The sequence below is a fragment of the Nelumbo nucifera genome, chromosome 1, assembly GCF_055504915.1.
Source record: "Nelumbo nucifera cultivar China Antique chromosome 1, China Antique-T2T, whole genome shotgun sequence".
Taxonomy (NCBI): domain Eukaryota; kingdom Viridiplantae; phylum Streptophyta; class Magnoliopsida; order Proteales; family Nelumbonaceae; genus Nelumbo; species Nelumbo nucifera.
Window position 1 is genome coordinate 31,783,334 of NC_142649.1, and position 26,361 is coordinate 31,809,694.

Here is a 26,361-nt window from a genome sequence, read left to right on the forward strand (position 1 = left end):
TTATCTTTGGAAATTGGGATCCTTAGTTTCCTTTATATTATTTTTTGGTGTCTTATTGGATTATTCTTTGAGAATATTCTCTCTTTTTTGTTGTTATTTACCTTTTGTCCCAATGCCTTCTTGTAGTCTTATAAGATTTCTAAAAGCTCATAATTACATCCATTGAGGGAGGCTTTACAAAAAAAATGAGGCAATTCTCAACAAATTGCAACAGAGGGATCTTTGGATCATTTATGAAGGCACACAACCCTATGTAGACACAAATATTTCTAGTGAGGGTTTCTACATAGTGTATGAAGATATATAGAAAAAGGTAGTCCCTATGTTTAATTCCTTTGGACACTTGGAATTTTGATCCTAGAAGTGGGGATGCAAACAGATCGGATCAAATTTGAATCAGGGTATATCTACATCTGATTTGATAATAAAAATTGTAGATCCCATCGAATCTCCCAAACATCGATTTAATCTAAATTTATGAAGGATATTAGATATTCGAGTATGATCCAATCTAATTTAATTTCTAAAATTTTTAATAAATTATTAAAAAGAAAAACATAAGATTTTATATAAAGAAAAACTATATATATAGGGAAAATTCCTTATTAGTACCCTGCACTTTGGGCCTAGTGTTACTTTGGTCCCCGAACTTTAAAATGCGATAATTCAATATCCAAACTTTCAAAACGTGTCAATCTAGTACCTATCATTAATCAGTTGTTAATCAACCATTAAATGCCTTTGAAAAAGATACAAATGCCCTTCAAGTGTCATCTAATTTTCTTTATCAACCATCCAAACATTGACAAAAAAATTAACAGTCCTAAATCCTTGTCTCTTTTATTTAAGAAAGTTAGGGTCCAGAATGCCCACTGAGATGTGACCCCAACTTTCTCGAATAGAAGAAAGGATTTGGGATTGTTAATTTTTTGTCAACGTTTGCATGGTTGATAAAGAAAATTAGATGACACTCAAAGAGCATTTGTGTCTTTTTTAAATGCCACTTAACGGCTGGTTAACAACTGGTTAACGATAGGTATTGAATTGACATGTTCTAAAAGTTCGGGCACTGAGTTGTCACATTTTAAAGTTTGGGGACCAAAGTGGCACTAGGCTCAAAGTACAAGGTGCTAATCGGGAAATTTCCAATGTGCTTTTAATCAGATCACATTATTTGATTCGATCTAATCCAAAAATCTAATAGGGCGATATCCAAATCCAACAATCCGACAAAATAGGATATGATCAGTTCATGATGATTCGATCCATAGACGAACTTTGACCATTATTCTAAAGGACACTGAGGAAATATATGCCATGGTCCACTTGATCCACTTTTAACAAATTAGTTTTCTTAGGCATTCCTTAATAAATTTCCATTCTAACCATCATAAGCTCTCTCTATGTCTAGCTTACAACACATCCATGTTTTAGTGCCCTTAGTTTTCCTAAGGGAGTTGAAGATTTCATGTACAATTATAATGTTATCCATAATATATCTTTTAATATGAAGGAACTCTGATATGGTGAGATTAACATTTCCAAGAGAAGTCTCAATATATTAACCATCACTCTATTTTTTTTTTGGTGATACACAACACTAATAACCCCCTTCTATGCTATAACAAACCAACTAACATACTGAAGGGATGGGATATCCATCACATGGACGTCCAAGTCTTGCGGAATAGATTGGGTGAATTTCAAAAAAAATTTCTCCCATCTTTGCAGGGAATCAAATTCCCTATTTTGAAAACATATTTTCAAGGATCAATCTTAAACCATGAATCAAATCAGATCTGAACCAAAAGGGGTAGGAGGGAGGATATACCTGATACGGAGAAACAATATCTCCCAATGGAGGTGCTCACGCCCAAGGAAAGATCCAAAATCTGCTCCCACTGAAAATGGCGCAGTGCAGTATGGAGCAGAATTAGCAATGTTCTTCCAAAAGAACTTGACCCTTCGCAAAAATCAACTGGATGGCTTGTGAGTGCAGCTCCAACCAATCTTTTCCCAAAATATTGGAATCAAGATCAGATCTTGATTTCTCCCAAGAACTGGAGATCGAACTAAAGGCAATGGCGGCGGCAGGAGAGAATTCGCAGAGTGCAGAAATCTCTCTTTCTGTGATTTTTCTCAGCTCTGAAGAGAATCAGATGTGTCTTTCTTAGGCTGCCGCCCCCTTCTTTTGTTAACCTAAAAGATCAGCTCCTAATCCTATTAGGAGCTGCTTATCCAAATCATATTTGGATAAGATCTCTCTTTAGGTGATAGGGATAAACCCTTATCTTATCTGCAGATTAGATCAACCATCTCCTAATCTAATTAGGAGGTTTCCAGATCTAAATCTTATTTAGATCTTGAACTCTCTAAGTGGATAGGGTTTAGGCCCAATCCTAACAGCTGATCCATCTCAGAATTCGCCCCATAATTAATTAAACAAACAACCCAGTTCAAAATGGGCTTTAGGCCCATTAAGCTTATGTACTCACTTAACCTTCCAAATTGCTGCCCAGTTGGGCTTCCTTGTAAGGCATGGGACCCAAACATTGATCTACATATCAGCCACATGGGTTTGGCCCAGCCTTTGTTACAAGGCCTGGCCGAATACACTGTTAAAGACAATGCACCCCCTGAAAACCCATCTTATGGGCTCTATGGGCCCAACAGTTACCCTAAGTGGTCCCTGGGCCAAGCCACCTTGTAACACCCAAGGACTGTGGGCAGATGCAAGAATAGCCCATCAGGTATTATCCTCAATGGTCTTACACTTAACCTCTCAGCCCATAATGATCAAACACTGCCCGACAAGAGAGGACCTCTCCCTCGGTTGCAAGGAACAGTGTTGCACTCTCCACTTATATGGATCCCGGGAATTAAAACCTTTTGCAAACCATTTCGAAACCATAACATATATGTATATATATATTATATTTTGCAAAACAAATCTCAACGATTGAAATCGGCTACCGGCAGTCTTGGTTTCCATTAGTGAGAGTGCATCCCCGATCATTACCTTTGTCCGACAAAGGGGCTGATCCTGTCACTATGATCACCCACTTAGGTGAATTCTCAGACAGTCCCAACATACCCAGGTTTTGACCCCCGCTAAGGATCTCACTGAATGGTATATCAAAGACAGCCGAATCCGACACCTAGTGTAGTATCATAATCGAGTCTAGGGGTCGGGTGTAACTTTCCAGTTTTGCCCATCAATCTCCAAGGTTCAGGGCAATACTGGAAATCTGGTCCGGTTCGAAGGTTCTATTAATCCTACACTGTATGTGCCTAGGGTCTCACCCTGGCAGCTGAGACAGGCCACCCCAACCGACTTGGTGGCACCACAGTGTCAGCCTTGTCAGGATAGGTCTCCCCAGACCGATCCACTGGCTGTGAACGTTCTAAACTAACACGAGTCTCATTAAGTGTCCAGTTTAAGGGTATTACACAGAAACATACCAAGGGAACATGAATCAAATATGCACTTTTATTCATTTACAATAAACTCAAAAAGTACATCATTCTGATTGAAGCTAAGGGCATACAAAACTGTCTAACGCATACCAACTGAGCCACCCCTCTAGAGCAAACCATCACTCTAGTTCTGATCTTATAAATGAGATTACAAAGGCTAATAGGTTTTTAGGTTCTCTATATTCTAAGGGTATGTTTGGTTCTAAAGAATAGAGACACAAAATCGGAATCAGAATGGTCCATTCCAATTCCAACCGTTTGGTTGTGTGTAATCGGAATTAGATTCCCACTCCAGGCTAAATAGTATTCCCCCATTTAAGGGAATGGCCATTCCCTACCCACCCTCTCAGAATCAGATTTCTATTCTAGTTGATTAAAACAAGAAAATGAAAATGACAAGAAAAAATCCTCAAACCTCTGATTCCAAGTTTCCAATCCTCTTTCTCATCTCTCTTCACTCCCTCCTTCAAACCCATCAATAGTTCGACAGCTGAACTCTGAAGATCTAACCTGAACTACTCCCAACCAGGTAAGTGATCATGGATCTCTCTCTCCCTCTTTCTCTTTTCTCTTTCTTCTAGGAAATGAAAAGTAAAAACCCTATTATAGTGCTTCCATTTTTGCGTCTTGAGTCGAGTTTGGAATTGAGCTTTCATGGCAACGACAACAGGAGGGTATGAAGGAGTAGGTGGGAAATTCTAGAAGAAGCCGTTTTGGAGAGTCACATCGACGCCTTATGATAGGCCGACAAGCGTTGTCCCGAACCCCATAGACGTGGGGAGAAGAGGGTGGTTGTCAAAACTTGTTGGTCCATCTTCAAGGATTATCACGAAAAGTGCATAGTTATTCTTCTTGTCTGTGTTCCACAAGGATCTCCCTGCTCCCTCGCCCATTTCTGGTTTAATTGTCCTGCATTTCTTTGATCACATGCTTGTTCTTGTTTGTTTCTGATGCTTCTGCACGACTCAGTGGTTTCGTACTTATCATTCGAGAGTGTTTGGATTGGATTAATTAGATCCAATCTGATCCATTTTAATTTAAATGGATTGGTTTGGGTTTGGTTTGTACTTGATTTGGATTGGATTGTATTAGATCCCATCCATTTATAAATAGACACAAGTTGGATTGGATTGGACCAAACCTGGTTTAGTTAATATCCGTATCTATCTCTTTACATGTTAATTGGATTGTATTGGACTTGAAATTTTTATAGATTTTTTATTAGGGGCAAAATTAGAAATCATGGTTGATTCTGATTGCAGCCTCTTCATGAACCAAACAAGTAGGGGGAATAGACCATTCCGACTCTGATTCCAAGGGATTCCCATTCCGATTCCAATCACAAACCAAACAAACCCTAATTCATTCTAGACTTTAAGATTAAGTTAGGTTCTTTCATCATTTTCTCATGGTGAAAACATGCCTTGATCTTAGTAATCACACTTCCATGAACAATGTCCCAAAACCTTTTGAAAAGATAGCATTGAGTTGGGGGTGGATTCAAACTGAATTGAGCCAAATATTGAGCTCAACTTGCCAGTATAGTATAAGGCTCAATTTGAGTCAGATTCTTGAGCTCGAGTTCGGCTTGAGTAAAAAGCTCATAAGCTTGAACTCGATTGTAAGCCAAATGTTTTATAAAAACAAAATATTATATATATAATTATTTTTTATCTAACATGTAAAAATTAAGAATTATAAAATCTAGTCATTATTATAATATATAAAAAATAAAAATATTATATATAACAATTTTATTATATATTTATATTATTTTCTATAAGACTTTTTACAAAAAAATAAAAAGTTTCACTTATTGGAAAGATTGGTGATGTTTTAGAAAAAAATGTTCATATTTGTGAGCTTAGAAAATAAAATTTATCTTTGGACAAAATTACCCTTTTCTTCCCTTCAAAGATTTTTGGGTGATGTTTAACCATTATCATGTTGTTGTTAAAATGGCTTTGCTAACCATCCGATAAGAGAATAAAAGGACCAATCATCTTAGATCAAAGAAAGGGAAGATCCTGCACTCACCAGCCCAAGGGCCCTACTCCGTTCCATTGCCTAGACTATCCGTCGTGATGCACCTCTTGGACTAAAAGGTGGGTGGGATTGCAACACGGAGGACTAGCAAAAGTTTTGCCAAGCTTGGTTAGTGACCATTTAGCTTTTTTTTTTTTTTTTTTTTGAGTAAACTCAATTTCATTGTAATAATCATCCTAGGGTTCAAAGTCAAAAACGTCAATACCTAAGAACTTGGACTTCACCGATCAATGGCTACAATCTGTAATAGTTGCAGCAACTCTTACTCGACTCATGACCACCCCTACTTGCTAGAATATACCCTATAGTTTCATGGATTTATTTAAACATGTCTTATAGTTTTCATTTTGCTAAAATACCCCTATAATTGTAAATAACCTTCCACTAAGAAGTGTTTGTTTTGTTATCTAAAAATAGTAACATGATCACCTAAATTGAGAGGAAAATGTTTAATGGCATGGCCTTGTGATTGTTTATTCTAGAAGTACCTCTAGCACTTCTTCATATATAAGATAAAATTGACTAAATAGAGTGGTTGCTCGTATCTTATTAGGGGCAAAAATGGTATTTTTATTTTTATTTTCTTTTGATTAAATTATTCAAATAGACATTAGGGTCAAAACTGCCATTTTCCAATGTCATCTAATGGAAAGTCGATAGTAAATCCATTATAAATTATAGGGGTTGTTTTAATAAAATGCAAACTATAGAGTAGGTTTTAATAAATCCATAAAATTATAAGGGTGTTTTTATAAATAACCCTTAAAAGGTGATTTCATACGTTAACTTCAGCGGTTCAGCCTCAATTTCTCATAGCATCCCGTACAACGCACGGTTCCAACTAGTGAAAAGTGAAAAACAAAAGAGGCGGGAAAAAAGAACAGACAGAACCAGAAGGTCCAGAACCAAAGATTGGACACTGGATGATTGGAACAAGAGACTGAGAAGGATGAGAGGAGGAGCCGGTGGGCGGCGACGCCCAAAGGACTCTCTGCAAGATCGATTTCCGGTCGATACTCGCCAGTTAAGCACCATCCGAAACCGAGATTCTGACGCCAGTTACTGCAGCAGCCGCCCCTCCAACTCCTCCATTGGGATCGGCCGCGCCCCCGCCGGCCCCATCACCGATCGCGCCCATCAGGCCTCCGCCATCCGCGTCATCAACGCCTACCTCGCCTCTCAATCCTGCTCCACCGTCATCAAACCCCCTCTCCCCTCTGCCAAAGACATCACTGACACCATTCGCTTTATCTTCACTCGCCTCGACTGGCCCTCTTTCAAACTCGAGGAAGATCTTCCCCTTCTCCTCAAATACCTTAATTGCCCCTTCAAACTCAACAAATCTGCCCTCAAAGCCCCCGGAACCCCTCACTCCTGGCCTTCCCTTCTCGCCGTCATTCACTGGCTCGTCGAGTTTGCTCTCTACAACGATCACATCGCGTCTTCTCCGACAACCACGACACATTCACTCTTCCGAGATAATAGGGTTCTTACTCACATCGTAAACAGTTATTCGCTCTACATCCGCGGCGACGATGAGGGTGTTGAAGCTCTCGACAATGAATTCAATAGGCAAATGGAACAAGAGAGTGATGCTGTGGCTGAGAAAGTTAAGTCGTTGGAGAAGGAAGTTGCTGATCTTGAAGCTCAGCTTGAAGCATTGAGATCGGGGCCGTCCGAGTGGGAGGTGCTCGAGAAAGATAAATCTATGCTGGAGAAGGATGTTCAGAAGTTTCACACTATTATTGAGGAGCTTACTAACGCAATTGTGATGGTGGAGAAGACGCTGAAGGAGAAGGAGAAGGAGTTGGACGCCAAGGTTCAGGAGCAGCAGAGGATTTCTGAGGAGAATGAGGAGCTGAAGAAGAGGATTGATGCGCAGACTGTGAATGCGAGGGATGCGGAGAGGATGAAGAGGGAGCTCCAGGCTGTGGAAAGAGATATTGTGGAGACAGAGCTTGCGAGGAACGCTTGGGAAGAGAAGTCGTGGGACCTTGATGTCACTATAGGACATAAGCTTAAGGAGCTTGAGAGCCTCTCAATTGAATGCAATCAGGCTCTTAGGAGGTGAGTTGCTGAGATTTGCTTGATGCTTTGCATTTTGAATTGTTTTTGCCAATTAATCTGTAACTAGTGTGCTGGAGCTAAGTCAATTATCTGCTTTAGAATGGTGTATTGCTTCATGAGCTAAATAGGTCAGAAATCATTTTAGTTTTAATTTTATAATCGAAGCATCTTGCCTTGTGGGTTTTTTAAGTCTTATTTGAAATTTTATTCTATCATAGTTTTTAGGACTGGTTTATTCCTTCTGTAGAATATAACAGGAATGCTTTTGTTAAAATTTATTTTTGAAATTGTTGCACCAGCATAAAAACAAACACAAGTTCTTGAATTGTGTTTTTGTTTTGAAAATAAAAAAAACTAGTTTTTTTTTTCAAATAAAAACAATTCACATTTGTAAAACAATCAAATGATGGTTTTTAAAACAGAAACAGATTTTGTAGTAAAGATATTACATAATTTATGTAACATGATATTAAATAACCAGATGAAAACATAATCTTTAAATCAGAAGTTTAAGGGCATGTTTTGGTTGGTGATGCCAACTGGCTCAGTTGGTAAAGTCTCTCTGGTTGTGGTTGAGACTTTGGGAACAAATCCTACTGACACCAGGGTTGGGGGGTTATGGGTAGGGGGACGGGCTACCCTCTGTGGTGTAGCCACATGAATAAAAGCATATTTTGGTTCTAATTTTTGAAACGAAAAGGGCATATGTAATGAAGAACATGTTTTCTGTATTTTTTTGATTTTGAGAACCAAATTGTTTTCATATCAGATGGTTTTGATTTGTTTTTGAAACTCACAACAAGAAAACAATTCACATTGAAGAACACTCCCTTCAATAACTACAACATGGTTTCCTTTTTGTCTTTTCTAGGATAAAGCTTGGAGTTAATTATCAATATGTGCTGAATCCCAAGGGATCAACCCCTGCTGAGGTGTTGGGAATTGACTACAAAGCAACACTTAAACCTTCCCTTGATGAATTTATGGATAACATAAAGAAAAGCTCCAAGGCAAAGTTAGAGGAATTGATTTCTCTTCAACAACAGTCTGTGGAAAATGCTTCTAAGATTGAGAGCAAAAGAAATCGCCTTGCAGCCCTTCAATCTAGGATTGATGAGGTATGTTTTTGGGATTCCCATACAATAGGGCATGATGTTTATTGGTTGATGTCATGAAAAATCTCCATTTTTTCTCGCATTCTTTTTAATAGATGCTCAAATTTGTTTTGGTTGTATATTCTAGAACCAAAAAAAAAATTGCAGGTATAACCACCTTCTATCTTTTATTAAGGCTGCAGCAGTTAACATGATCTGTCTGGTTCCAACAATATTGAATTTTTTTAATCTAGACTAGCAATAGGTGTTTTTGTGTTTATACCAAAACATGTTTCTTGTTATGTTTGGATAGGACCAAAACATTTTTCTTAGTGTTTGATTCAGATATTGATACACCATTGTAAGATCAATACGATTAGTCATGAGGGGAGATGGTCGCCGCTGAGGGGAGATAGGGACTGTGAACTCTGAGGAAGGAAGAAAGGGGGAGAGCTCAAATGTTTTGAAGAGGGTACCCCAAAAAACTCCTTGGGGAAGGAGGTGGGAAGCAGAGAATTGGTATAGCCGAGGAGGGCCTGATGTGATAACCAGGAAAAACTTTTCCTACAGCAAAGCAGTGGCTGTTGGAGCTTGGCCGAAATATGGTGCAACAGAACTGAAAAGTTGGAACGATAATCTGGTGGTTATCACAGATCAACAAGGGGTGGAAGATAGAAGAGAGTTCCTAAGAGGCTGCCTTATGGGGAGATTCCGGTGGAGAATAGAGATTAGAGAAGTAGAGGACTGGGTGAAGAGAAAGTGGTGAGAGGTGGGAGGTGTAAAGGTAAAGAAAATGGCGGACAAACTTTTTCTGTTCATTTTCCTGTTGAAAGCTGAAGCCGAATGGATCCTTAGAAATGGCCCGTGGCAATTGGAAAGAAATCAGCTACTACTCGATTGGTGGGGGGCAAGCGCTGGCTGTTTCTATCCGGAATCAGATTCAGATTCTGTCCATAACAGTCCAACCTCGGTAAGGATTTATGGTCTCCCCCTAATCTTCTGGTGCCCAAGCGTGATTAGAGCTATCAGAGATAGGTGTGGGGGGTTTCTAGAAACAGACGATTCTCCATCGGAGCTAGCCACCTGTGAGTGGGTCAGGATGAAGGTGTGTGGTGGTGAAAATATACCAGAGAAAGTAGAAGTTGCAGCGGTTATCTTCACAATTAGAGTCTGGTCGGAGATCCTCCCAACTCCTAGAAGATGGAACTTATCGAAATTGGGAGGGAAACAGAGGACTCCAAAACTGTTGTACTTTTAGATGTGGAGGAGAGTCAATCTTCAAGAGAAAATGCGAGAGAAGTGACGCTCAGCTGCCCTATGTCAATATGAGGTAGGTTGCAGAAGAAGTGGGCCCAGTTTTAGAGGAGTTAGGATTGAAGAGAGTTCAGGCAAAATCTGTTTTTGATAATTTGGCAGTTGAGGAATTAAAGTGGATACAAAGAGCTAAGACAATCTGGCTTAAAGCAGGGGACAGGAACACTCACTATTTCCATAAGATGGCAAATGCTAGAATCAGAAATTCTTCAGTTAGCAAACTAATTTGGGATGATAAGGTTGGAGAATCTGTTGCAGAAATCAAAGTAATTGCAGCTTCCTTTTGTAAAAATCTTTATAAGGAGAATTGGAAGTGTAGACCTCTCCCCTTAAATCTCCCCTTTAAGAGGTTGAGTGAAGATCAAAGAAGCTCCCTTGAAAGACCTTTCACTGAGGAGGAGATTAAGTCAGCAATCAGCAATTTGGGAAATGAGAAATCTCCTGGGCTGGATGGTTTTTCCAACATGTTCTATGTCAAGTGTTGGGGTTTCGTGAAGCAAGACATCCTAAATACTTTTTAGGCTTTCCACTCAAGTGCTTCACTGCGAAGAAGCTTGACCAACACTTTTACCACTCTTATACCCAAAATTGAGGGGGCTGTGCACTTAAAAGACTTTAGGCCAATAAGTCTTCTGAACAGCTTCTACAAGATTCTGGCTAAAGTTTTAGTTGAAAGGATGGAGGTGTTAAATAGTGTGATCTCAAGCACTCAAAGTGCCTTTGTGCCGGGTAGACAACTTATTGACTTGGTTCTAATTGCAAATGAATTGATTGACCCTAGGAAGAGAGAGGGGAGGCCTGGTTTAATGTGCAAACTGGATATAGAAGAAGCTTACAACCATGTAAATTGGAGATGCATAGATAGTGCTTTGGAAAAAATGAATTTTGGTAAAAAATGGAGGAACTGGATGAAAGTTTGTTTTTCTTCCCCAAAATTTTTCATCTTGTTAAATGGACAATCCGTAGGCTTTTTTGAGAGCTCCAGAGGGCTTAGGCAAGAGATCCCCTCTCTCCTCTGCTCTTTATTTGTATTGCCTAGATTTTATCTCTCTTCTGTCAGGAGGCAGCTAAATCTGGTATGTGGGAAGGGTTTGCAATTTCCCCAGGGTAGGAAAAAGTCAATATCCTCCAATTTGTTGATGACACTTTATGCTTCATAGATCCTTCCCAGGAGCAGTTGGAGAACCTACTAGGGATTCTCAGCTGGTTTGAAGTAGTGACAGATCTGAAAGTCAACCTCAACAAAAGTCAAATTATCCCAGTGGGTCAGGTTTCTAACTTGGTGGAATGTGCCATTGTTATTGAAGGGATGAGAATCCATCATATGGATGGCCGAACCCCGTAGGTAGGTTGGGTGAAATTTCAAAAATTTCTCTCCCATATGGGAATCACATTCCCTGTTTTAGAAAACTGCATTTTCAAGGATCAATCTTGAACCCTAAACCAGACCAGATATGAAACCAAAAGGTAGGGGAGGGATATACCCGATACGGACTAGCAGTAACTCCCAATGAAGGTGTTCACGCCCAAGGAGATTACCAAAGACTGCTCCCACTGAAGATGACACAGTGTAGGGTGGAGCAGAATCAGTAGGGTGGTCCTTCACCAAGAACTTGATTCTTCACCAAGAATCTGATGGAGGGCGAGTGAGCACGACTTCAGGTAAGCTTTTCTGCCAAAAGTTGATATCAAGAACCTTTCTTGATCGCTCTTACAGGTGGAGATTGAACTGGCAATGGTGGCAATAGTAGGAGAAGGCAAGAGCAGAAGATGGCGTCAGTCCAACTGTATGCTGTCTTCTCTCTTGTATCAGTATGACTGAAGGATGAACTGGGGTTTGCCCTTCTCCTCTATTTATAGGCTTAAAGAGAGGTTCTCCTAATCCCATTAAGAGTTTCCTAATCCAAATCTTGTATTTGGATCTGGACTCTCTTTAAGAGATAAGGATAATCCCTTATCTTATCTACAGATAAAGATCAGCCCTCCTAATCTAATTAGGAGTTTCCTGATCCAAATCTCTATTTGGATCTAGACTCTCTGAGTGGATAGGGATAACCCCTTATCCTATCTGCTGATCTAAATCCCAGAACCGCCCCTCTTTAATTAGTCTTATTAAGCCTATTCGAATTGGGCTTTAGGCCCATTAAGTCCATGTTCTCACTTATCCTCCAAACTGCTGCCCTGCTGGATATCCTTGTATGGTGTGGGACCCAAACATTGATCTACACATTAGCCACATGGGTTCAGCCCAGCCTCTGTTACAAGGCCTGGCCGAATTCACTATAGGAGACAATGAACCTGTAGAGAACACTGATGTGGGCCCCACAACTACGGTCCCACTGTGTTCGTAGGGTAGAAGGTGTTCTAGTCTTTCTAGGGTTAGCTGGTGGCCAGTTAGTTATTTCAGTTGTTATTTATTTCAGTCTTATTTTGTTCTATTTGTTATGTAAATACTAAGGGCAGATCTGTCCTTTCCATGTAATGAGCATAACCTATAAATACTAAATAAAGTGGTGGCAGCAGAATATTAAGCTTCTGTTCCTCCTTTCAACTCTTGTGTTCTACTGCTCTCTCTTCTCTCTTTCTCCTCTCTTCTCTATACCTTTTCTTCTATTTTCGAACCTGAAATCCATTAGGGTTCAAGACTGATAGCAGTCCTGAACGTCTACTTGGTATCAGAGCTAGGGTTTCTCATGTGAGTCTAGTCCAGCCGACCACATGAGAACCATCTAAGGCTAGAAGCTGAGAAAGTAGAGTTCGTTGACTGATTCTTGGAGATCGCCAGAGGGTTTACCAACTGTTTGAAGATTTGCCACGGTTGCAGAGTGTTGGTGATCAGGAAGAATCAGAGAAGGCTTGGGTTCAGGTAACCTTGGAAGGCAGCGAACAGCATTCTCTTGTAAGTTTTTATTTTCTGAGAGAAGTACTATCAGAGAAGATAGGTTGGACCTATCTAGAAAGGGCGGCCGAACCACTCTAGGGTTTTCTTTCTTCTATTCTCTAGGGTTTTGTCTTAACCCTGCGGCAAACCCTAGTACTGGGTTGAACCTTGTGATCTACCTGTGAAACTTTTCTTAAGTTCTCTCCTCAACATTGATCAGTTTTAGGGTTTCATATTAACCCTACTACAAGTCTTATCCGTACGGTATTGTCTGGAGTGTGCGGCTGAGAATTTGCTTTAAGGGACTGATTAAAACCCTAATTCTGCTTCAGCATATCAGATTATTCTCCAAGCTGTTTTCAGATTGTTTTTGGGGGGCTTTGAACTCTTCTAAGGGGTGAAAATTGTACGGACCGTTGCTGTTGTGTTTGCTAATTGGTTTCAGATCAGACTTATACCTGTTTTATGCACATCTACTGTGAATACAGATTGGTTTTATACTGATTTTGTGATTGTGGTTGATAGTCCAAGTGCTGTTTTGACTGTAGTAACCCTAATTTTGAGATTACTGGTTCTTGACCGGAATGGAGTTTAAGAATCAGGCAGAAGGTAGTTTTGGGAACAGCAGTTATGGTGGTGTTTCTGAGACAGGTTTTCAGATTACAACCGTAAGATTTGATGGATCAAACTATTTGAAATGGGCCCAATCAGCCATGATGGCTATTGGGGGAAGGGGTAAAGTAGGGTATCTCTTGGAAGATGTGAATGAACCCTCCAAGGGAGACCCCATGTATACTAAGTGGGTCCAAGAAAACTACTTGGTTATGACATGGCTGTGTAATTCTATGCAGCCTCATATCAGCCGAAATTACTTGTGGGCAAAGACAGCCAAGGAGATATGGGATGTTATGAAAGAAACTTACTCCCAACCCCTAAATGTTGCCAGAGCATATGAATTGAAATGTGAAGTGAATACCCTTAAACAAGGAGAGAAACCGGTTTCGGTCTACTTTTCTACCTTGAAGTCCCTGTGGCATGAGATTGATCACTTAGAGACTCTTGAGTGGGAGAGTCCCAAAGATTCACAGACCCATAGAAAGCACATCGAGACAAACAGGGTGTTTGAGTTTCTGGCAGGCCTGAATTCAGAGTATGATATTGTGAGGCAACAGATTTTGACCAGAGATAGTGTGACCCTCTCTTAGGCATACTCCTTAGTGCATAGTGAAGAGACCAGAAGGAAAGTTATGATGCAACCTCAGCCTCTTACACCGGCCCTTGTAGCTGTTAAACCCAAATCAGGGGGTGATTTAGAGAGGGACAGGAAGAAGGAAGATAAAAGGGATGTGGTATGTGAGTATTGTAAGAAACCTAAACACACAAAAGAAACACGTTGGAAGCTGCATCCTCATTTGGTCCCGGCAAAGTTGAGAAACAAGAAGGGTAATGCTCATGTGGCCGTGACTACTGATTCAACATCCTCGTCTGGCACAAGAGGCACATCCTTAGAGACCTTAGCTACAGTTCGGGCTGCTCTAATACAGTTGGAAAAGGAAGTTGGCAACTCAGCTCAGTCACCGCAGTCACCATCAGCCCCTGCCACATCTACTTTCGCACATTCAGGTACTCCAGCCTCAACCTACCATGCCTCAGCTCCAGGTACTACTGAACCCTGTTGGGTAATAGATTCAGGTGCATCCGACCATATGACTAGCTTGCCTTCATTGTTTACCACTTATCATTTATCTTTTGGTAGGGATAAAGTATCTATTGCTGATGGCTCTCTTGTCTCCATTTCTGGCAAGGGTGACATCAAACTATCGGATACTATCTCCTTGTCTTCTGTCTTGCATGCTCCTAAACTTGATACTAACCTTCTTTCAGTTAGTAGTATTACCAAACATATGAACTGCTTAGTAACTTTCTTCCCTGACCGATGTGTTTTTTCAGGACCTGGAGACGAAGAAGGTGATTGGGACTGGCCGTGAGACGAATGGGATCTATCTACTCGGGGAGAGTTCTCGTCGGGAAGAGTCAGTGGATAAGAAGTCACTTGTTTCTCAGATTGTGAGTCCGGTTATGCTTTGGCATAACCGATTGGGTCATTTGTCTTTTCGGTCCTTAAAGAGTTTGTTCCCTACTTTGTTTGAGTCTGTTGAGTTGTCCCAGTTGAAATGTGAAAGTTGTGAGTTTGCTAAACATTGTAGAAACTCTTATTCATTGAGTAATAGTTATTTTGATATTGTGCATACTGATGTTTGGGGGCCATATCACATCCCTTCCATGGGTGGGTACAGATATTTTTTGTTATTTGTTGATGACCATACTCGGTTTTCTTGGGTTTATCTTATGTGTTCACGAGATGAGGTTCCCGCCCTGACCCAAAACTTCCACCAAATGATCTTAACCCAGTTTGATGCCAAGATCAAAGTTCTTAGATCTGATAATGCAAAGGAATACTTTGCTAAGCCATTGGCATCTTACCTTCTTAATCATGGGGTTATCCACCAGAGCACTTGCCCTCCCTCATACACCTCAGCAGAATGGGGTTGCAGAAAGGAAGAATAGGCACATCTTGGAGGTGGTTAGAAGTATTATGTTTACCTCCAATGTCCCTATTCGCTTTTGGGGTGATGCTATCCTCACGGCGGTATATTTTATTAATCGGGTTCCTTCCCGGGTTCTTGATATGAAATCTCCTTTTTCCCTTCTATATCCAAATGAGGAGTTGTTTACTGTTCCCCTTAAAAACATTTGGTTGTACCTGTTTTGTTCAGCTTCTCGGACCCCATCACTCCAAGTTCGAACCCAAGGCCTCCAAATGCATCTTTCTTGGTTATGCACTGTAGAGAACACTGATGTGGGCCCCACATCAGTGGTCCCCACTGTGTTCGTAGGACAACATGTGTAGTTATTTGTTTTCAGTTATAGTAGTGTCAGTTTGGGTCAGTTTGTTAATTCAGCTGTTATTTATTTCAGTTTTTTATTTATTTTATTTATCATGTAAGTACTAAGGGCAGATCTGTCCTTTCCATTATGTACTGAACATAACCTATAAATGCTAAGAGTGGCGGCGGCAGATGTGTTAGAATCTGTCCCTCCTTTCAACTCCTTGTGTTCTCCTGTTTCTCTTCTCTTCCTTCTCCTCTCTCTCACTTTTCTTCTACTTTTGTAAACCTAAAATCTATTAGGATTCAAGACTGATTATAGTCTTGATCTTCTACTTGGTATCAGAGCCTATCTAGGGCTTCTCATGTGTGTCTAGTCCAACCGATCACATGAGGACTAGCTAGGGCTGGAAGCCTATGAAGAAGTATTCGGCGGCTGATTCTTGGAGATTATTAGGAGAGGTTCGTAGCAGTTGAGGACTTGCTGCGGCTTGTAGAGAGTTGGTAATCAGGAAGAAACAGCGAAGGTTAGGGTTCAGGTAACCCTGGAAGGCAGTAAACCGAGATTCATAAGTAAGTTTTTTATTTAGTTTCAGAGACTACAATCAGTCGAGATAGGTTGGATCTATCTAGAAGGAGAGGCCGAACTGTTTTAAGTTTGTTTCTAGGGTTTGACTGTTGGGCTGAACCCCTCTTCTCTCAGAGGTGATCAGTCTTAGGGTTTCATATTGACCCTATGACAGGTCCCACTTGTACGGACTGCTTGGAGAGTGCAGCTGAGCACTTTTTTTTCAGACCTACAGTTGAAACCCTAATTCTGCTCTCGCAGCAGTGGGCCCCACAGTAGTGGTTTCAGAAAATAGCATCTCAGATTGGTACTGTGCTTGCCGATTGATTTCAGATCAGATTTGGGTTGGTTTCTTGCATATACTGTGATAGCCGATTAATTTCAGATCAGATTTCAGATAAGATCAGATTTCGGATCAGATCAGATTTCAGATAAGTTTTGTGTTGGTTTCAGATCAGATTTCATACCTGCATTGATTTTACTATGTTTTCTGGTGTAGTGGCTCTAACAGTTTGTAGCCACTGGTTCTTAACCAAAGATGGAGTTTAAAGGTCAGGGAGAAAGTAGTTTTGGAAACAACAGTTATGGTAGTGTATCTAAAACCGGGTTTCAGATTACAACTATGAGATTTGATGGGTCAAATTACTTGGAATGGGCTCAATCAGCCATGATGGCTATTGAAGGAAGGGGAAAAATGGGTTACCTCTTGGGAGATGTGAAAGAACCTTCCAAGGAAGACCTGACATACACCAAGTGGGTTCAAGAGAACTATTTGGTTATGGCATGGTTGTATAATTCTATGCAGCCACATATAAGCCGAAATTACTTGTGGGCAAAGACAACCAAAGAGATATGGGATGTTGTGAAAGAAACCTATTCCCAACCCCTTAATGTTGCTAGAGCCTATGAACTGAAGTGTGAGGTGAACAACCTTAAACCAGGAGAGAAGCCAATTTCTGTCTACTTCTCTACCTTGAAATCCTTGTGGCATGAGATTGACCATCTAGAGACCCTTGAGTGGGAGAGTCCCAAAGATGCACAGACTCACAGAAAGCAAGTCGAGACAAATAGGGTATTTGAGTTTCTGGCTGGTTTGAATTCAGAATATGACATTGTGCGACAACAAATATTGACAAGAGATAGTGTGACCCTTTCTCAAGCATACTCCCTGGTGCATAGTGAAGAGACCAGGAGGAAAGTCATGATGCAGCCTCAGCCCCCTTTCCCAGCCCTAACAGCTATTAAACCTAAGTCAGGGGGTGATCCAGAAAGGGACCGGAAGAAGGAAGATAAACGGGACCTGATATGTGAACACTGCAAGAAACCCAAGCACACAAAAGACACTTGTTAGAAGCTACATCCTCACTTAGTCCCAACAAAACTAAGGAATAAGAAGGGTAATGCTCATGTGGCCGTGAACACTGATTCAGCATCTTCATCAGGCACATCCCTAGAGACTTTAGCTGCTGTCCGGGCTGCCCTCATACAGTTGGAAAATGAAGTTGAGAGTTTAGCTCAGCCATCTCAGTCACCATCAGCTCCTGCCACATCAGCATTTGCACATTTAGGTAATCGAGCCTCAGCTTACCATGCTTCAGCTCCAGGTAATACTGACCACTACTGGGTAATAGATTCAGGTGCATCTGACCATATGACTAGCTTGCCATCATTGTTCACTTCTTATCACTTGTCCTCTGGCCGAGATAGAGTATCCATTGCTGATGGCTCTCTTGTTCCCATTTCAAGCAAGGGTGACATCAAGCTATCGGATACTATCTCTTTATCTTCTGTCTTGCATGTCCCTAAGCTTGATACTAACCTGCTTTCAGTCAGTAGTATTACCAAACACATGAACTGTTCAGTAACATTTTTCCCTGACCGATGTGTTTTTTAGGACTTGGAGACGAGGAAGGTGATTGGGACTGGCCGTGAGACGAACGGGATCTATCTGCTTGGAGAGAGTTCTTGTCGGGAGGAGTCAGTGGATAAGAAGTCTTTTGTTTCTCAGTCCTTGAGTCCGGTTATGCTTTGGCATAATCGATTAGGTCATTTGTCTTTTAGGTCTTTGAAGAGTTTGTTTCCTGCTTTATTTGAATCTGTTGAGCTGTCAAAGTTGAGGTGTGAGAGTTGTGAGTTTGCCAAACATTGTAGAACCTCTTATTCTTTGAGTAATGAAAGGAGTAATTCCTCTTTTGATATTGTGCGTACTGATGTTTGGGGGCCATATCATATCTCTTCTATGGGTGGGTACAGATATTTTCTACTATTTGTTGATGACCATACCCGCTTTTCTTGGGTCTATCTTATGCGTTCTCGGGATGAGGTTCCTGCTCTGACCCAAAACTTCCATCAGATGATTCTCACTCAGTTTGGGGCCAAAATCAAAGTCCTTAGATCTGATAATGCAAAGGAATACTTTGCTAAGTCATTGACCTCCTACCTTCTTAGCCATGGAGTTATTCACCAGAGTACTTGCCCTTATACACTACAGCAGAACGGCGTTGCGGAAAGGAAGAATAGGCATATATTGGAGGTGGCTAGAAGCATTATGTTTACCTCCAATGTACCTATTCACTTCTGGGGTGATGCTATCCTCACGGCAATATATCTCATTAATCGGGTTCCTTCTCGGGTTCTTGATATGAAAACCCCTTTTTCCCTTTTATACCCAGACGAGGAGTTGTTCATTGTTCCCCTTAAAACCTTTGGTTGTAGCTATTTTGTTCAGCTTCTCGGGCCTCATCATTCCAAGTTTGAACCTAAGGCCTCCAAATGCATTTTCCTCAGTTATGCACAAACTCAAAAGGGTTATTGCTGCTATGATCCGGTTTCAGGGAAAAGGTTTGTCTCCATGGATGTCACATTCTTTGAGGAGACACCCTATTATCCTAGGGTTTCTCCTCAGGGGGAGAGCAGTGAGAGTGGGGCTGTTTTGAGTTTCTTTCCTCAGGGGGAGCGCAGTGAGAGTGGGGCTGTTTTGAGTGCTGTTCCGTTACCTATTCCGCTGGGTGATGAAGGCTGTAGTGGTGAGGGTGGTAAGAGGGATCAGGAGTTGAGAGTCTATCACAGGCGATGCAAGTAGGTTGATCCTAGTCATCGGCAGTCCTGGCCAGCTCCAGTTCCGTTTGTGGCTCCAGATCCAGAGTCTACTGAGACACCTTCCATTGTTGCCACTTCCCCTCCTGTGGATGACCTTGATCTCCCTATTGCCATCCGCAAAGGGAAACGACATTGCACCACTTCTACAACTCACAACATCTCACAGTTCTTATCCTATGATCGCCTATCTCCCTCTTACCGGTCCTATCTCACTTCCATTGCCGATGTCCCTATTCCAAGAACAGTGCAAGAAGCCTTATCAGTTCCAGAATGGAAAGATGCAATGCAAGTTGAAATGGATGCCCTGTTGAAGAATAATACTTGGGCACTGGTTGATCCACCAAAAGGAAAGAAACCGGTGGGATGTAGATGGGTGTTCACTGTGAAGCATAATGCTGATGGCTCCATTGAAAGGTACAAAGCCCGGTTGGTTGCAAAGGGGTTCACCCAGACTTATGGTATAGACTACTTGGAGACCTTTGCCCCAGTAGCCAAGATGACCACCATCCGAGTTTTGTTATCCCTTGCAGAAAATCATTCTTGGCCCTTGTTCCAGATGGATGTTAAAAATGCCTTTCTGAATGGAGATTTACAGGAAGAGGTCTACATGCAGTTGCCTCCTGGATTCTATGATACAGAGACAGGTAAGAAGGTTTGCCGACTGAACAAGGCATTGTATGATTTGAAGCAGTCACCTAGAGCCTGGTTTGATAGGTTCAGGTTAGCCCTTGGAAAGTTTGGTTATGTAGAGGCCCAGTCAGATCATACACTATTCATCAAGAGGGTGGAGTCCTCTCTGACACTACTTGTACTATATGTTGATGATATTGTGGTGACAGGAAATGATAGCCATGAGATTGAGTCCCTCAAACAGCTCCTTCATCAAAAGTTTGAGGTGAAAGATCTTGGTGCATTACGGTACTTTCTAGGTATTGAGGTTGCTAGATCCAAGCAGGGGATTTTTATCTCTCAGAGAAAATATGTTCTAGATCTGTTGGCGGAAACTAGAAAGTTGGGTGTTAAGCCTACTGATACACCCATTGAACAAAATCACAAGATTAGTGCAGAGGGCGGGGAGTCTCTTGAAGACAAAGTTATGTTCCAACAGTTGGTTGGAAAGCTCCTATATCTCTGCCTTACTCGGCCAGATATCAGTTATGCAGTGAGTGTTGTTAGCCAGTATATGCATTCCCCTAAAACTTCTCACCTTCTTGCGGCAAAGAGAATATTAGCATACTTGAAGAGATGCCCGGGTAGAGGTATACTGCTCAAGAACAATAATCACATGAGGGTGGAGGTCTATATAGATGCCGATTGGGCTGGGAGTGTTGATGACAGAAGGTCTACCTCTGGATATTGTGCTCTTGTGGGAAGTAACCTTGTCTCTTGGAGGAGTAAGAAGCAGAGTGTTGTTTCCCGCTCCAGTGCTGAAGTGGAATACAGGTCAATGGCTAACGGAGTGGCTGAGATCACTACTTGAAGAGTTGGGTATTGACTATGAAAAGCCCTTAATGCTGTATTGTGATAATCAGGCAGCTATTAATATAGCCCACAACCCAGTGCAACATGACAGAACTAAACATATCGAAGTTGATCGACATTTTGTGCGAGAGAGGGTCACATCACACGAAGTGTGTCTTCCGTATATCACATCTAATATGCAGCTCGCGGATATCCTCACTGTAGACAACATTGATGTGGGCCCCACAGCTGTGGTACCACTCTGTTCGTAGGGTAGAATGTACCTAGTCACAGCTGTGGTTATTTTGTTGTTCTGTTATTTCTAGTTTCAGTTTTATATTGGTTGTTATTTGTTAGTAGTTATGATGTAAACACCAAGGGCAGATATGTCCTTTCATGTAACTAGCATAACCTATATATATTAACTTAAAGTGGCGGTGGCAGAATATTGACATTCTGTTCTTCTCCTCAAAATCTGTGTTCTATTGCTCTTCCATTTCTCTTTCTTCTACATCTTCTTCACTTTCTCCTCTCATCGAACCTAAAATCTCTTAGTGATCAAGACTGAATAGCAGTCTTGAAAACCTACATGGTATCAGAGCCAAGTTAGGGTTTTTCATGTGAGTCTAATACCAGCCGACCACATGAGAATCTCCTAGGACTGAAAGCTGAAAAGGAGGAGTTCGTAGGCTGATTCTTGGAGATCGCCAGAGATACTAACAGCTGCTGGAAACTTGCTAGGGTTGTAGAGTGTTGGTGGTCAGGAAGGATCAGAGAAGACTAGGGTTCAGGTAACCCTAGAAGGCAGCGAACTATTTTTCCTTGTAAGTTGTTATTTTTTAATAGAAGTTCTTTCAGAGAAGATAGGTTGGACCTATCTGGAGGGGAAGGCCGAACCATTCTAGCCCTTTCCTTCTTCGATTTCCTAGGGTTTTACATCAAACCCTGGACCGAACTGTGTTTCTCTCTACTCTAGGGTTTGAAAGTGATCTGCGGCAAGCCCTAGTGGTTGACTGAACTCTGTGATCTATCTAGAGCTACTCTTAAGTTGATTGGTAGGTCCGATCAGATTCTAGGGTTTCTTATTAATCCTACTGCAAGCTCATCTATACAGTTTGGACTGTGCGACTGAATTGCTTCCTTTCAGGACTGATTAAAACCCTAACTTTCCCTAGCATATCAGTTTTGTTTTAAAGCTGTTCTCAGAGTTCTAAGGGGGTTAGAGATCTACGGACAGCTACTGCTGTGTTGGCTAGTTGGTTTCAGATCAGAATTACTTCAGTTTTGTGCACATACACTGAGAATACAGATCAGGCCTATACTGTTTTGATTGTGATTGGTGATTCAAGTACTGTTTTGAGACTTGATAGAAATGGAGTCTAAAATTCAGGCAGAAGGCAGTCTTGGGAACATCAGTTATGGTGGTATTTCTGAGATGGGAGGTCAGATTACGACCGTAAAGTTTGATGGATCAAACTATTTGGAATGGGCCCAATCAGCCATGATGGCTATTGGTGGAAGAGGTAAATTAGGGTACCTCCTTGGAGATATGAAAGAACCTTCCAAGGAAGACCCGACATATACCAAGTGGATGCAAGAAAACTACTTGGTTATGACATGGCTGTGTAATTCTATGCAGCCTCATATTAGCCGGAATTATTTGTGGGCAAAGACAGCTAAGGAGATATGGGATGTTATGAAAGAAACTTACTCCCAACCCCTTAATGCTGCCAGAGCATATGAATTGAAATGTGAAGTGAACACCCTTAAACAAGGAGAGAAACCGGTATTGGTCTACTTCTCTACCTTGAAGTCCCTGTGGCATGAGATTGATCACTTAGAGACTCTTGAGTGGGAGAGTCCCAAAGATGCTCAGACCCATAGAAAGCACATCGAGACAAACAGTGTTTGAGTTCCTGGCGGGACTAAACTCAGAATATGATATTGTGAGGCAGCAGATTTTGACTAGAGACAGTGTGACTCTCTCTCAGGCTTACTCATTTGTACACAGTGAAGAAACTAGAAGGAAGGTTATGATGCAACCCATATCAGCCTTTGTAGCGGCTACACCCAAATCAGGGGGTGATTCAGAGAAGGACAGGAGGAAGGAAGACAAGAAGGATGTAGTATGTGAACATTGTAAGAAACCCAAACATACAAAAGAGACATGTTGGAAACTGCATCCCCACTTGGTTCCTGCGAAGTTAAGAAACAAGAAGGGCACTGCTCATGTAGCCATGAACACTGATTCAGCATCCTCATCTGGCACAAAAGGAACATCTTTGGAGACCTTAGCTGCAGTTCGGGCTGCACTAATACAACTAGAAAAGGAGGTTGGAAATTCAGCTCAGCCACCGCAGCCTCCATCAGCCCCTGTCACATCTGCCTTCGCCCATTCAGGTACTCGAGCTTCAGCCTATCATGCCTCAGCTCCAGGTACTACTGAACCTTGTTGGGTAATAGACTCAGGTGCATCTGATCACATGACTAGCTTGCCTTCACTGTTTATTACTTACCATTTGTCTTTTGGTAGAGATAAGGTATCTATTGCTGATGGCTCCTTGGTTCCTATTTCTGGGAAGGGTGACATCAAGCTTTCAGATACTATCTCCCTATCATCTGTTTTGCATGTGCCTAAGCTTGATACTAACCTTCTTTCAGTCAGTAGTATTACCAAGCATATGAACTGCTCAGTAACCTTCTTCCCTGACCGATGTGTTTTTCAGGACTTGAAGATGTAGAAGGTGATTGGGACTGGCCGTGAGACAAATGGGATCTATCTGCTCGGGGAGCGGTTTCGTCAGGGAGAGTCAGTAGAGAAGTTGTTTTTTGTTTCTAAGAGTGTGAGTCCGGTTATGCTTTGGCATAACCAATTAGGTCATTTGTCTTTTCGATCTTTACAGAGTCTGTTTCCTACTTTATTTGAGTCTATTGAGTTGTCTCAGCTACAGTGTGAAAGTTGTGAGTTTGCTAAGCATTGTAGAAAGCCTTATTTATTGAGTAATAAAAGGAGTGATAATTTTTTTGATATTGTGCATACTGACGTTTGGGGGCCTTATCATATCCCTTCCATGGGTGGGTACAAATATTTTTTGTTATTTGTTGATGACCATATCCGTTTTTCTTGGGTTTATCTCATGCGTTCACGAGATAAGTACCTTTCCTGACCCAAAATTTTCACCAAATGATCCTAACCCAGTTTGATGCCAAGATCAAAGTTCTCCGATCTGATAACGCAAAGGAATACTTTGCTCAATCATTGACATCTTATTTTCTTCATCATGGGGTTATCCACCAGAGCTCTTGCCCTCATACATCTCAGCAGAATGGAGTTGCCGAGAGGAAGAATAGGCACATTTTGGAAGTGGCTAGAAGCCTCATGTTTACTTCCAATGTCCCTATTCGCTTCTGGGGGGACGCTATCCTCACGGCGGTATACCTTATTAATCGGGTCCCTTCTAGGGTCCTTGATATGCACTCTCCTTTTTCACTTCTACACCCACGTGAGGACTTGTTTTCTATTCCCCTTAAGACATTCGGTTGCACTTGCTTTGTTCAGCTTCTCGGACCCCATCTCTCCAAGTTCGAACCCAAAGCCTCCAAATGCATCTTCCTTGGTTATGCACAAACTCAAAAGGGTTATTGCTGTTATGATCCTGTCTCCGGGAGGAAGTTTGTCTCTATGGATGTCACTTTCTTTGAGGGGACGCCCTATTATCCTCGGGTTGCCCCTCAGGGGGAGAGTATTGAGAGTGGGGGTTTGAGTTCTTATCTTCAGGGGGAAAGCAGTGAGAGTGGGGCAGTTCCTTTACCTATTCCATTGGGTGATGAGAACTGCAATGGTGAGGGTGGTTAGAGGGATCAGGAGTTGAGGGAAAGCTGCAATGGTGAGGGTGGTCAAAGGGATCAGGAGTTGAGGGTTTATCACAGGCGGTGCAGGCAGGTTGATCCTGATCATCAGCAGTCCAGACCAGTTCCAATCTCATCTGCAGCTCCAGGTCTAGATACTTCAGTCCCAGAGCCCACAGAGACTTCCCCTACAGATGATCTTGACCTTCCAATTGCAGTCCGTAAAGGGAAACGACATTGTACCACATCCACAACCCATTGTATTTCCCATTTTTTATCCTATGATCGCCTATCTCCTACCTACAAGTCCTACCTTAGCTCCATTTCCAATGTCCCTATTCCAAGAACTATGCAAGAAGCCCTATCCGTCCCTGAATGGAAAAATGCAATGCAAGTTGAGATGGATGCTCTGTTGAAGAACAACACCTGGGAGGTAGTTGATTTGCCAAAAGGAAAGAAACCAATTGGATGCAGATGGGTATTTATGGTGAAGCATAATGCAGATGGATCTATTGAGAGGTATAAAGCTCGGTTAGTTGCAAGAGGGTTTACACCGACTTATGGCATAGATTACTTGGAGACATTTGCACCGGTAGCCAAGATGACTACTATTCGAGTTCTCTTGTCCCTTGCAGCAAGTCACACTTGGCCTTTATACCAAATGGACGTGAAAAATGCCTTTCTGAATGGAGATCTGCAGGAAGAAGTTTACATGCGTTTGCCACCTGGCTTCTATGATGCAGAAGTAGGTAAGAAGGTCTGCTGGCTCAACAAGGCTTTGTATGGTTTGAAACAGTCACTTAGGGCTTGGTTCGATAGATTCAGACTAGCACTTGTGAAGTTTGGATATGTACAGGCCTAGTCAGATCACACCCTATTCATCAAGAGGGTGGAGTCCTCTTTGACACTGTTGGCAGTATATGTTGATGATATTGTGGTCACAGGGAATGATAGCCATGAGATTGAGTCTCTCAAACAGCTTCTTCACCAAGAATTTGAGGTGAAGGACCTTGGTGTACTCCGGTATTTCTTGGGTATTGAGGTTGCTAGATCCAAACAGGGGATCTTTATATCTCAGAGGAAATATGTCCTAGACCTGTTGGCAGAAACTGGAAAGTTAGGTGTCAAGCCTGCAGATACACCAATTGAACAGAATCACAGGATTAGTGCCGAGAGTGGGGAGCTTCTTGAAGACAAAGTTATGTTCCAGCAATTGGTAGGAAAGCTCCTATATCTCTGCCTCACTTGGCCAGATATTACTTATGTTGTTAGTGTTGTCAGCCAGTACATGCATTCTCCTAGAACCACACATCTTCTTGCAGTAGAAAGAATCTTAGCCTACTTGAAGAGATGCCCAGGTAGGGGTATACTTTTCAAGAACAACAATCACATGAAGGTGGAGGTTTATACTGATGCAGATTGGGCTGGGAGTGTTGATGACAGAAGGTCTACCTCGGGATATTGTGCCCTTGTGGGAGGAAACCTTGTCTCCTGGAGAAGTAAGAAACAAAGTGTGGTCTCCCGGTCAAGTACTGAAGCAGAATACAGGTCCATGACCAATGGAGTGGCTGAAATCCTATGGCTAAGATCTCTACTTGAGGAGTTGGGTATTGAGTA

The 26,361-nt window shown here is 41.7% G+C and overlaps 1 protein-coding gene across 2 annotated transcripts in view; it reads left to right on the forward strand.

The window, feature by feature from the left end:
- The first annotated feature begins 6,393 nt into the window (after window positions 1-6,393).
- LOC104589511 (kinetochore protein NDC80 homolog) overlaps window positions 6,394-26,361 on the forward strand; it is a 39,141-nt gene continuing 19,173 nt past the window's right edge. For both annotated transcript variants that reach the window (XR_016081369.1, XM_088896641.1), the window contains exons 1-2: window positions 6,394-7,590; window positions 8,462-8,708. Coding sequence is in view for 1 of the 2 variants with exons in the window: in XM_088896641.1 (XP_088752767.1) it covers window positions 6,473-7,590; window positions 8,462-8,708 (1,365 nt within the window). In the remaining variant the exon portion in view is untranslated. The remainder of the gene's footprint in view (window positions 7,591-8,461; window positions 8,709-26,361) is intronic.